The sequence below is a fragment of the Erythrolamprus reginae genome, chromosome 6 (genome assembly GCF_031021105.1).
Source record: "Erythrolamprus reginae isolate rEryReg1 chromosome 6, rEryReg1.hap1, whole genome shotgun sequence".
Lineage (NCBI taxonomy): Eukaryota > Metazoa > Chordata > Lepidosauria > Squamata > Dipsadidae > Erythrolamprus > Erythrolamprus reginae.
In genome coordinates this window covers 51,496,434-51,510,636 of record NC_091955.1, presented here as the reverse complement: position 1 = coordinate 51,510,636, position 14,203 = coordinate 51,496,434, and the positions used below count along the sequence as shown (strand labels likewise).

The 14,203-nt window shown below is 38.1% G+C and overlaps 1 protein-coding gene across 2 annotated transcripts in view; it reads left to right on the top strand.

Moving 5' to 3' along the window:
- PPP1R12A (protein phosphatase 1 regulatory subunit 12A) overlaps positions 1 to 14,203 on the top strand; it is a 113,162-nt gene that overhangs the window by 28,409 nt on the left and 70,550 nt on the right. For both annotated transcript variants that reach the window (XM_070754645.1, XM_070754646.1), the window contains exon 2: positions 9,693 to 9,823. In XM_070754645.1, the coding sequence (XP_070610746.1) occupies positions 9,693 to 9,823 (131 nt within the window). The remainder of the gene's footprint in view (positions 1 to 9,692; positions 9,824 to 14,203) is intronic.

Here is a 14,203-nt window from a genome sequence, read left to right as displayed (position 1 = left end):
GGAATGGAAAGAGAGAGAAAGGGAGGGAGAGAAGGAAAGAGTGAGAGATAGAAAGGATAGAGAGAAAGAGGGAATGAGAGAAAGGAAAGAGAGAGAGAGAAAATAAGAGAGAGAGCAACAGAGAGAGAAAGAACAAGAGAGAGAAAGCATGAGAGAGAGAAAGAACAAGAGAGAGAGAGAGAAAATAAGAGAACAAGAGAGAGAAAAAGATAGCAAGAGAGAGAGAAAGCAAGACAGATAGGGAGAGGAAAGGAGAGTGAGAGAAATGAGAACAAAAAGGGGAGAAAAAAGGAGAAATGAGAAAATGATTGAGGCAGAGAATGAGAGGAGAGTGAAACAAAAGAGAGAGAGAGGTGATTCTTGAAGCATATGGTAAAAAGCATCCAAATAATAAGAAAACCCCCGCCCCCAGCCCACACCTGTTTTTGAAAAGGATAAAAGAGAAAAAAAACCCAGCCCTCAACTGGTTTTGGAAATGGTTGGAGTGTGTATACATACACACACATAAGGGGGGGAGAGAGACAGGGATGGAAAAAGAGGAGAAGTGAGAGGGAGAAGGAATGAGGGAAAAAGGGAGGAAGAGAGAGAAATGAGAAACATGAGAGAGAAAAGGGGGAAAGACAGGAGAAGTACCCAGAAATGAGACAGTGGTATAAATTTCAGGAGGGATGATTGATGATTGACTGTATTTATAAGGGGATGTTACATGGGATTGTATATATGAGGGGGTTATTTATGTATGTATGTATGTATGTATGTATGTATGTATGTATGTATGTATTTATTATTTATTTATTTATTTATTTATTAGATTTGTGTCATTTTGGTTGGTGGTGTGCCCCAGGATTTTGTAAATGTAAAAAATGTGCCGCGGCTCAAAAAAGGTTGAAAATCACTGGTATACAGTATATTTTTCCCGCCTTGTGTTTACGCCCAGAAATGGTACATCTTGGCTTCCGTAGCTCCGCCCATCAACCTCGGAGCGAGCTGCTTTCCCAGCGTCCCCTGCGCTTGCGTGCGTCTCTCCCTCCCCCCCTTGCCTCCATTCCGCCTCCTACTCGAACCCCTTCACTCCCCCCCACCGCACACAGACGCTCCGATCTTGGCCGCTCACCCGCCTTCGGAGAGAAGCGGAAGCCCCTCCCCTCCCGGCGTGAGGTTTTGTTCATTCCTCCTCCGGCCGCGTGCGCGGTGACTTCCGACCAGTAACCCCTCCTCCCCCCCTCCCCCCCTCCCCCGCGTCCCCGGCCCGGTCTCCCTTTCCTTCTTCTCTGTTTCGGTTTCTGACTAACGGTCTCCCCTCGGATCCCGACGGGAGTACAGCAGAGCCGGCTCGGCGGAGCCAGGCCTGCGCCGGGGGGGAGGGGGTGAAAGCGATGTCAGGTGGAGACTCGGCAGCTGCCGCGGCCTCCCCTCAGCCGTTGCCCTTCTCGCTGCCCAAGCCTCCCCCCCTGATGCAACTGAACCCCGGCGAAGGCGTGCGTCCTGTGGGACCTCCCGGGCCGGAACAGTCGCCGAAAAGCGCTCGCATGGGTGGCCGGCCGGACTGGCCTGCCGGGAAACCCGTCAGTCTTCTGGCGCCTCTCCTTCCGCCGCGCGGGGAACCCGAACCGCTCCTTCCCTTCGGGCCAGTAATCTCAACCACACCGGACTACGGTGTGGTTGAGATTACTGCATTGGCTCATCATTTTCGTAAACAGCTATCTCCACCTGAAAGTGATGACCAATGCATTCACTCACTCCTCAATGAGTGGTATGAGTTTAAGGTCCTTGGAAAAGGAAAGAAACTGTGTGAGCTTCTGGATTTGGCACTCTCCAACACCGAGAGATTTCCAGTTCTGGGAAACCTGTTGTCGATTGTAGCGGTGCTCCCTGTCTCAACCTCATGTTGTGAAAGAGGATTTAGTTTGATGAACATGGTCAAAAATAAATTCAGATCAAGGATGCAAGAAGAAAGTTTAAGTGACTTGTTTATGATCACCATGAATGGGCCATCTGTGAAGGCGTTTGATCCTGCCAAGGCTGTGGACCACTGGTACTTCAGCTCTAAAATCACAAGGCATGTTCATGGCCACAAAACGCAAAGTGAAAAACACTAGAATGTTGCCTAAAATCTAAAATATCAAAATATAATATTTATTATCTTTAAAAGTAAAATGTTGTTTATAACGTTTGTAATGTTTTTTTTGTTAAATTAAAAACCAAGTTTGCTTAAAAAAAATTCTGGCTCCTAAATTTTTTGGCTGGCTCCTAGATTCTGAACAACTTTGTCGACCCCTGTTGTAAGGCGTCTTTTGAGGAAACTGAACAGAAGTACTATTGAAATAGTCAGCGATCTCCTTATTCTCATCAATGCAAGTATTATTCCTGGTACTAAGCTTTGTGATGCTGCAGTTTTTCTTCTTCCTATCACTAATATATCTGAAGAAGATTTTATCCCCCTTCTTTACAGATTTGGCATTTTCTTCCTCTTGAGGCTTTAGCAGCATATATTATCTGTTTCGCCTCCTTCTGTCTCATTTTATACACCTCTCTATCAGCTATACTTCCAGACTCTTTATACCTCCTATAAGCAGCCTTTTTTGCATTGACTATAGCCCTTACATCATTGCTAAACCATATAGCAGTTTCTTCTTCCTATTATTATTATTATTATTATTATTATTATTATTATTATTATTATTATTTATTGGATTTGTATGTATTTTTACCTTTAGTTATTTGCCTTACATACAGTCTCCCACCTTAACCTCTGAAACCCAATTCCCATTCGTTAAAACTAAATCTAGAATATTCTCCCCTCTAGTTGGTGTCTTAACCAGCTGTGCCAGACCTGGTCCTGTAAAAGTCTCTACTATATTCTTACTTTTGCATGTAAGGGCACTGGGGATATTCCAGTCAACATCAGGCATGTTGAAATCACCCATAGCCACAATATCTCCCTTTACTGCCATTTGGATAATTTCATCCACCATCTTGTTGTCATATTCCTTAGATTGCCCTGGAGGCCTATAGATCACCCCAATTCTAATGACAGAACCTTCTTTATTTTGCATGCAAATCCAGAGAGTCTCCAGATCTTTACATGTATTTTGAATTAGTGTTGTTTTTAGACTTTCCTTAACATAAATGGCTACTCCACCTCCCTTTGGCAACTTTTAAGACTTGTGGAATTCAACTCCCAGAATTCCTCATCCAGCTTTGCTGAGTCAGAGCCCTTCCTGCCTCCCCCTCCCACCCACTGTTATGTGTGTTTTATCATTTGCACTAACATGATAAGCATGGAGTCATTTTGACAAAATATTAACTCAAATTCTAAGACAACATTGACAACAGTTTGAAATTCCAAACTGTATAGGCCATTTGCAACCACAATTTGCTATTTGATATATAAAACTATCTACACAAAGCTATCACAATTACACTATTGGTATGGAATCTAAAAGTTGCACACTATCAAATATAGTAAAAAGTGTGATAGCATTCCTTAAAGCTTCTGTGAGTATTAACTGTTGAAGAATAATACTCTTTGTCATCATAGGTGGAAAATACTTAACACAATACTTAACACAACTAAGATAATTGTGTGTGTGGGGGAAATCCCAATAAATTTTCATTAAATCAAATGAAGTACTGTATACTTATGATATAAATACAAATTGAGTGTAGTCTTGGGGGGATATTTAATTGAAGCCTTGATCTCAGTGTCTTTTTAGATTGTTCCATAAAATGTCGAGGGGAATGATACTTGTGAATAGCTTGGTATAACCAAACATATTCAAGCAGCTATTTTCAAGTTTTTACCATTTTTCCCATATATTCATGTTTGCAGAGCCAATAGCACATCCATAGTTAAGATGCCACTGAAGAGAAGTTCTCTGCATCAGAACTTTGATTGGTGGTGTTGGAAGTGGAATGCTTCACTTTTTTGAATCAAGCATTACACTGAATTGCTCTTTCAATTCAACTGTAGAAGTTCCACAAATACAAATAGTACAGGCCTAATAAGAGTGTCATCTGTTAAATAACATGAGACTTACTTTTGTTATGATTATGTTTAGTAAGAATATAGGATTCTAAAGTTCAAGGCAATCATTAATTTTTTGAAGGAATTTCTGCTTACTTGGTGCTCTTCATAATTTTTGAACATTATATAAAGGGCTTATACTTTCTCAATTATTGCAATTTTAAAATTTCATGCCTTAATTTAAGAAACTTCTGGGAGAGTGTACATTAAGATTCAATAATAACAATCAGTGATAGACAATTTTTCTATTTTTCGTAACCTATTTAACTTGTAGTAAATACAAGTGAAACTCAAAAAATTAGAGTACCATACAAAAGTTCATTTATTTCAGTAATACAACTTAAAAGGTGAAACGTAATATATGAGAGAGACTCATTACATGCAAGGCAAGATAGTTCAAGCCCTGATTTGTCATAATTGTAATGATTATGGGGTACAGCTCATGAAACCCCCAAATCCCCCATCTCAGGAATCAAGCACAAGTAAGAAATTTCACACTGGATTTCAAGCATCTTGCTGTGTGTGCCTCTCCATTCTTCCTCCATACTCTGGGTCCTTGGTTTCCAAATAAGATGCAAAAGTTTCCACAGTCTGTGTTGATTTGAGGAGCCATGTCATCTGCTGGTGTTGGTCCACTGTTCTTCATTAAGTCCAGAGTCAATGCAGCCATCTACCAGGAGATTTTGGAGCACTTCATGCTTCCTTCTGCAGATGAGCTTTATGGGAATGCTGACTTCAATTTTCCAGCAGGACTTGACACCTGCCAAAAGCATCAAAACCTGGTTCAATGACCTTGGGATTACTGTACTTCATAGGCCAGCAAACTCACCTGACCTGAACCCCATAGAGTATCTATGGGGCATTGCCAAGAGAAAGATGAGAGACATGAGACTGAACAATGCAGAAGAGCTGAAGGTTGCTATTTAAACATCCTGATCTTCCATAACACTTCAGCAGTGCCACAGGCTGATAGCTTCCATGCCACGCTGCATTGAGGCAGTAATTGCTGCAAACGGGGCCCATACCAAGTACTGAGTACATATACATGCTTATACTTTTCAGAGGTCCGATATTGTTCTGTATACAATCCTTGTTTTATTGATTGTATGTAATATTCTAATTTTCTGATATGATAGATTTTTTAGGATTTTCATGAGTTTTACCCCATAACCATCACAATCAGTGTTCCCTCTAATTTTTTTTGGGGGGGGGGTGGTGGAAAAGTATAGTGTCTGAGCGGCAGTCCCTTCGGGACTGGGCGGCACAGAAATAATAAATAAATAAATACATACATACATACATACATACATACATACATACATACTGTGTCTATAACAGTGAGCTCATAATAGGGCAACTCTATCAATATCAAAATGCCACTTAAATAGTTGAGCTAGTTTCAAACTAGATTTTGATTTTCTTTCTCTTTTCGTTACTCCCATTCTTTTTCTTTCTCTTTTCCTTCCTCTCTTTTTTCTATCTGTTTCTTTCTCTTCCTCTCTTCCTCTCTCTCTCCTTCCCTCTCACTCTTTCCCTCTCGGCTTCTGGGCAGATTTGGAAAACTCTGAGTTGATGATGATTTTTAAGTGAGCGATTGCTCACTGCTCAGCTTAGAGGAAACTATGATCACAATTATGACAAATCACAGCTTGAACTATCTTGCCTTGCATGTAATGAGTCTCTCATATATTACGTTTCACCTTTTAAGTTTTATGTTGTATTACTGAAATAAATGAATAATAAAATGAAATAAATTATATTCTGATTTTTTGAGTTTTACCTACATGTAGGTTGAAACAAGCAGTAAGGTGGGATTGTGGGGGGTTTTCTATCTAAAATCCTCCTTCCTTTCTCCTAAGCATTTGGTATTAGCGAAGATAGATAGCTCTTATCCAAAGTCTGAATTGAATGCTTGTAATAGGGTTTGGAAAATTGTATTAGAGCTACAGGTCCCTTTTGCAATAAGCAGATTAATTCTGTTTTCCCTTCCTGTATGGATCTCTCTTTCATAGTTATTCTTTCTGTAGTAATTCTACATCAGTGAAGCAATACAAAATATGATAAAACTGCTACTCTGTTACACTGTTACATAGAAAAAGGATCTTCCTCTACTTTCAAATCTAATGCTTTCTATCCATCTTTGATCACTTCCAAATGTTCTTTACATAGGAAATTTTAAAATATTATATTACTATTTTCGTACTGCATATATTTCTGCTAATAGGTAGATACTTGAAACTAACTTTGTTTTAGCAAATACATAGTTAATGTATTTGAGCATTTTACATGGGAATCCCAGAGCCTTATATGGTCAACTTAGTTTGCACTGCAGGGAACTGAAGGCACTCATCCAAAATGGGAGAAATTACAGTTGCCTTTAACCATGTAATATCTGTTTTCTAATCTTCTGCATTAGAACTGCAGCCAGCATTCTAGAATTTAAAATGTAGGCATAAACATACATAGAAGAATTTTGTGATTGCACATAAATGCATAATACTGTTGTGTATCGAAGTTTCTGCATAGTACCAAGTTTGGGAAAATAACATCACTTTGCATAGAGACTTTTAATCCAATTATCTCAAGTACAACTTTGTGATTTTGGCCTAGCAGTAGCAAACTGAACGACCATTTATATTCATATGGAACTGAGTCATTGCTTAGTGGAAAGTTGAGTTAGGTGAGCCTAGTACAATATTACACCCCTGCTTTCACAGTTTTGTCCCCTTCTTCAGGATTTCTAATTTTATTTTCAGAGAATTTCAGGATTTAAAATAAACAAAGTTGATTAAACAAATTAGATTCTGAACATATTACTTGATATGGGATGTGTAGTATTTAGACATTGATTAAGATTTGTTTTAAATCATGATTTTAATTTGAAATACAATATAATGTGAGATGAGATTTGTCTTCCTTTAAAAAGTTAATATTCTGCTTACAGTGATAATATAAACACACCCCGCATACATACCCCTATTAAAATGCTAGTTTTTTGAGACATAAAAATGTCAAACCAAAATAAATCACTTCAGAATTTTTCTACCTTTTACTAATATATAAGATGTACAATTTAATTGAAAAACAAACTGAAATCTTTTAAAGGATAAAATAACAATTAAAAACATGCAATAACGTGGCTGCATGTGTTCACACCCTCATAGGTAGGGATGTGGTTGTACTCAGAATTAACCAAAATGATGTTAAATAATAGTTTGTACATACCTGCTATCAAGTAAAGTTACTCTGACCAAGCCCATATAAAGTTCAAGTTTTCTAATAGGATTTTTTTGACATTTACTCAGTTGTCTCTTATAGCAAAAGCCATAGTGTATTTTGTTCAAAATATATGTAATGTTGATGTTTTTTGAACCACTTTAAAAGTATGTTGCTAGTATTGTTTCTACGTGTACATACATGTAGTCCTAATCATAATTGAACCGAAAATTTCTGTTGCTAAGCAAGACAGTTTTTAAGTGAGTTTTCCTCCATTTTATGGCCATTCTTGCCACAGTTAATAGTAACAACTGCAGTTGTTAGTAACATGATCGTTAAGCTGGCTTTCCCCATTCACTTTGCTTGTGAGAAGATTTGAAAAGGTGACCACATGACACTGAGACACAACAACCCTCATAAATATATGCCAGTTGCCACATGTCCGAATTTTGATCACTTGATCATGGGGATGCTGCAATGGTTGTAAGTGTGAAAAGTGCAAAAAGATCATAAGTCACTTTTTGAATGCCTTTCTAGCTTCAAGTGGCCATTAAATGAATGGTTGTAAGTTGAGGACTGTATGTACAGAATACCATATGTCTAAGCTTACTTTGAATATCATACAAATCATGTTTGTGATATGATTAGAATTACTTCATAGTTTTTCAATGTCTAAACAAACCAGAAAATTGTGTTTGAAATGAGATCTGCATATTTTGATTTGCATGACTAGGTATTGTCATACTGAGCTTCTGGGCTATGATGACAAAGATATTTTTACAGACTTTTAAAGCAAACAAATGGAAAACAATATTAGGGAAACTATTCTAAAGAATTACTTGTTAGTTGTGTGAAATATGGATTGTCATCTATGGTTATTAAAAATATAGTTTTTGAGTCTTGAATTGATGATTTAAAGGCAAGGAGTCTTGTGACACTTATGACTTAATTTTTAAACTTGGCTTAATAATTTTAACAAAAGTCTGCAATAAACATGAAATATTTATCAAGCAAATTTAAATAGTTGCTCATCTATCAAAATGAACTCTGGGTGCATAAAAAATTGATGCCTTTTTTCTCTTAGTAAATTAATTGTATAGACTAGAGTTTCTTCACAAGCATTTTATTGTTATTTCAAAAAAAATTGTTTATTCCCTAATTCAAGCTTTGAGATTGCTAGAGACAATAGGTTCATTTGTGTGCCATTGGTTTTAGACAGTTGGGGGCATTACAATTAGAAGATAACAGCTTAGCATACATCATTGTTGGATATCTACTTTTAACTGAAGAGCACAAGAAAAAACATTTTCACTTAGTGTGTTTTTAAGCTATGTACTGTGCAGTTTTGTGAATTTAATAAATAAAAATAAAAACTAGTTATAGAATCTGGTTTTTGTTTCTTGCAAACTTGTCAAAGCATGAAGAATATTAGGAGAAGACATAATAGATAGATTATTTGAATAAAACTTACTTATGTCTAGATTTTGATCAGGAGTGGGTTCTAATTTACCTCGCTACTGGTTCCCTTCCTCCTGCACTGCGTGGCTGCACACATTGTTTCATACATGCAAGCACATGCGCAGTACTGAAAATTTGAAACATTTTTTAAAAAAATCTGAAAACAAGATGGCAGCACATGCGTAATGCCGGAAACTGCTTCTTCACATGTGCAAAAGAAAAAAAGTCAGCCAAAAATCTCCCCAAATCCCCCCCCCCCCCAAAAAGAAGAAGAAGAAGAAGAAGAAAAGAAATCCAAAAAAAGATGGTGGCGTCCATGCACCGGCACTGACAGAACTGGCCCTGTGACGTCACCAGCAGTTTGCTACTGGTTCTATAGAACCAGTGAGAACTGGAAGGAACCCACCTTTGATTTAGATAATTTAATCTTATTCTCTCATGTATATTACAAAGTGAAGACTTTTTCCATTTATTTTAATAAAATGGTTTTGTAGTAAAAATATATATCTAAATATAGTTTTCTATTTAAGATACATTAATAATTTAGTTTGTTCAGCATGAAATGGAGCTTACCTACGAAGCATGAGGCTATACATTCTGCAATGTTGGGATTGTCGGTGAGTCAACAGTGGGTCAGAGGAGGAGCTGCTGCAGGACAGAGATGACAGTTGCTCTTTAAAAATTATGATTTAAACCAACTTGATTTAAATTTTCATTTAAATCAAATCTACCTTCTAATTACCAGTCAGTTATACATAAAGTAAGTGGCAGGTTTCAAACTGAACTGGAATTCGCAAGAGCTTTTTAAAAAAAATCAGGACAAATAAAGGAAGCATAGATGAATTCATGCATCATGTATCGATATGCTCTGTGTGTAAAGGACTGCTTGTTTCACTTCTTTGGTGAAAGACAAAACTCATTTTCCCTTGTTTTTAGAGTGATATTTCGAAAATCTCTTGTATAACTTTTAACCATTTTTCTCTGTTTATAGGCTTGCATAGATGATAACATAGATATGGTGAAATTTCTTGTGGAAAATGGAGCCAGCATAAATCAACCTGACAATGAAGGCTGGATACCTCTACATGCAGCTGCTTCCTGTGGATATCTTGATATAGCAGAGTAAGAATGTTTATCTTTATTTGATACAACTTTCTAAATGTCTAGTGGACTTTTAATACAGCGAATGCTAGTTAGGAGTTAACACAAAAATACTCCCAGTAATCTGTCAGGTATGAAAATTAGAGTCTTTACAGCAAGGAAATACAGCGTGTGTGCGCACGCGCACACACACAGGATAAAAAGTACAATTGAAAATGTATATTTCTATGTTTGCAATGAATAACCGGATATAATAGTTTCCTATATCTGATGAATTTTGTATTATAAAAATGAATTTTATGCTCTTTGTTTCTCTTATACTGTAAGAGGGTGGTGCTATAAATTCTTATGTAGAGGAATCTGATAAGTAGATTTAAGGAAGAAGCTGTTAATTGCACAGACAAGAAATGTGGTGTCTGAAATAGCTTTGCACAAGCTTCTACCTTGTATTGTGTTGGCTAGCTATATGAAGAATAAGAATGGATTTGGGAAGGACAAAGTTTCTAAGCACCTTGGCCTCTTATATTTCATACAGTAAGCTATAAACCTGTTTGTCCTTAAAAGGAATTGGTCCAACAGTTTTCTTTTTCATTCTCTACTTCATGTGTCAGAATAGTGTTTGAGCAAGCATATTTATAGGGGTGGCATTTTAGCAGCTGGAAAGTTCAGCATTGGAAAATATTGAAACTTACACATAAAGATACAGTGGTACCTCTACCTAAGAATGCCTCTACTTACAAACTTTTCTATATAAGAACCAGGTGTTCAAGATTTTTTTGCCTCTTCTCAAGAACCATTTCCCACTTATAAACCCGAGCCTCTGAAACTGTAACTGGAAAAGGCAGGGAGACGCCACCATGGGGCCTCTCTAGGAATCTCCTGGGAGAAAACAGGGTCAGAAAAGGCGGGGAGAAGCCTCCATGGGGCCTCTCTAGGAATCTCCTGGGAGGAAACAGGGCCTTATTTGTTTTTACATTGATTCCTGTGGGAAAAATTGCTTCTTGTTACAAACTTTTCTACTTAAGGACCTGGTCACAGAACAAATTAAGTTCGTAACTAGAGGTACCACTGTATTCTAAATTATTTCTTTTCCCAATTATCACTGCAATCTTTCCAGCTGGTTTATGACAACCAAAGTCAATGCAGGAAGGCAGATTTGCTTAAGTTAATGAACATAGTTCACATAACAACTGTGACAGAAAGCCCATAAAATTGGGTGTGATTCACTCGCCTTGCTTAGTTTCAGTCCTAATTGTGGTTGTAAGTTGAAGACTGTCTGTATTTATTTCATGCTGCTTGATAAAAGAGAATAAAGCTCATTAACTAGTTTAATACCATGCTTCAATTAGTGTTCTAAACAATTGCTGTAATGGAGTGAATTAATACCATATTATAGTTTCATTTAATTTGGATACAAGTAGAAAATATAGATATATTCATTTGTAAATTCCTTCTGGAAACATGCCATATTCCTTGTAGAAATATGCCATTCTACAGTAATGTGTAGCCCTAATAATATAAGCTACTCCTATTATGACTGGAAAATTGGAGCACAGTTGTGATGAAAAACCAATTTAGGATTTTATGGAAGTAAATGATTCCTGTTCACCCTGAGTAGGAAATAAAATAGGATACTGATATGTTGATATCTGTTGACAAGAGGAATTGCATGAGGAAATCCCATCTCTTGAAAGCCTGTCTAAAATTGATAAGAGGAGGCATTGGTCTTACCTGATACACTCTTTCTCATAGGATTGATATAGCATCCAGGAATGGGTTGACCTCATCCGATCAGCTGATTGGACTAAGTCTGTTAGAGCTGACTGTTGCTAGGCTTCCCAGCCTCTGTTGTTAGGCTTCCCAGCTTCTGACGAAGATGGATGGGCAGACTCGACATGTCGTTATGCAAGAGCCTTTCCATTGGTTGTAGAAAGAGGACTGGTTAGTCTTGGGTGGGACTGGATCAGTGAAGGGCCACAAAATTTTTTACTACCACACTGGGCGTGGCTTACTTTGTGGGTGTGGTTGGATGGTCATGTGATTGGGTGGGAATGGCTTGTCAACCATGTAACAGGGTAGGAGTGGCTTGCTGGCCATGTGACCATGGCCAGTGGCTTGACGGTCATGTGACTGGAGGGGGTGGCTTACAGGTCATGTGGCTGTCTTAAGGGTGGCCAGCTTGATGTCATTCACGTCAAGGGTTTGGGTTAGGGTGCCTGGCCTCTTCTTGCCTCAAAGAGATACAAGGTATTTACTATTACTGAACATCCAAAATATATTATTTAATCTTATATGTATATATGCCTTATGTGTACATATATATTACACACAGTCACTCAATATATATTTATATATTATCTACTATATGTATCGGTGGTTATTGAAACAGATGCAAGTGCCACCTTTTCTTTCCCATGCATGATTTTATACACTTCGATCAAGTCACCTCTTAAACACCATCTTTCAAGGCTGAAGAGACCAAGGCGTTGCAATCTGGTTTCATAAGGGAGGTGCTCCATTTCCTTGATCATTCTTATTGCCCTTTTTTGCACCTTTTCCAGTTCCGTTATATCCTTCTTGAGGTGCGGTGACCAGAACTGTACACAGTACTCCAAGTGTGGTCTTACTATCGATTTGTATAGAGGCAATATAACACTTGCCGACCTATTTTCCATTCTGTTCCTAATCATGCCAAGTATGGAATTTGCTTTTTTCACTGCTGCTTTACACTGGGTTGACATGCCCATGTTACACCAACACTCCGCAGTCTGGCGATCAGTTTCCGGTCACAATTCAAAGTGTTGGTTATGACCTATAAAGCCCTTCATGGCATCGGACCAGAATATCTCCGGGACCGCCTTCTGTCGCACGAATCCCAGTGACCGGTTAGGTCCCACAGAGTTGGCCTTCTCTGGGTCCCGTCGACGAAACAATATCGTCTGGATTTGTACTGTTTTGCTATTGTGAGCTGCCCCGAGTCTTCGGAGAGGGACGCCATACAAATCTAATTAATAATAATAATAATAATAATAATAATAATAATAATAATAATAATTATTATTATTATTATTATTCAGCGGCATGCTCTATCCTCCTGAGTGAAAAAGGAGGCAAAGAAGTCATTTAGCCTCTCAGCAATCTCCTTGTCTTCTCTGATTATCCCCTTCTGATCATTGTCATCAAGTGGCCCAACTGTTTTTCTGGTTGGATCCTGCTTCTGATGTACTTTAAAAAGTTTTTGTTATTATTTTTAATATTCTTTGCTATATGCTCCTCAAAATCTGTCTTAGCTTTCTTGACTATTGCCTTGCATTTAGTCTGCCAGAGTTTGTGATCCTTCCTGTTCTCCTCAGTAAGAAGAGCCTTGAATTTCTTAAATGAGTTTTTCTTCTTTCCAATAACCTCCTTTACCTCGTTCGTAAGCCATACTGGTGTCTTCTTGGACTTTCCGGTTCTCTTTTTTCTTTTAGGAATTCATTTTAGTTGAGCCTGTTATAACGTATTTTTAAACAGTTTTCAAGCATTTTGGAGGGATTTGACTTTTTTTTACTGTTCCTTTTAGTTTCTTCATTACTGTTTTCCTAATTTTGGTGAAATCAAGAATTTACCCAATCTATTTGGGGATAGTTGAAATCCCCCATTATGACTACCAACTAATAGCTGCTCAGAGTCCTTTTGGAGTGAGTGGCATATAAATACAATAAATAAGTAAGTAAGTAAATAAGTACGTACCGTATATACTCGAGTATAAGTCGCTCCGACTATAAGTCGAGGCACCTAATTTTGGCACAAAAACTGGGGTAAATTTATTGACCCGTGTATAAGTCGAGGTTGGAAAATGCAGTGGCTACTGGTAACTTATTAAAATGGAAACCAATAAAATTACATCAATTGAGGCATCAGTAGGGTAAATGTTTTAGAATATTTATTTAAAAGAAAACCAATAAAGTTAAAAGAGGGTAAACAAAAACACTCTGGTATTAACAATAACTTAAAAAATAAAAAAACCGCTGCGCTAAACAGCAAAAAAGCCGTTTGGCTAGGGGATGGATTCTCCCTTCTTAACCGGGCAGTTGCCGCTTCTTTCTGTTTAGCGCAGCGTTCGAGCGCTAAACAGCAAAAAAGCGGCAACTGCCCGGTTAAGAAGGGAGAATCCACCCCCTAGCCAAACGGCTTTTTTCCTGTTTAGCGCTCGAACGCTGCGCTAAACAGGAAAAAAGCCGTTTGGCTAGGGGGTGGATTCTCCCTTCTTAACCAGGCAGTTGCGGCTTCTTTCAAGCTGAAAGACGGCTGTCTTTCCCTAAGCCGCTTGCGCCCTCTTGTGGTGACCTGTCAGTCACCCGAGTATGTCGAGGTCGGGTTTTTCAGCCCATTTTTTGGGCTAAAAAACTCGACTTATAC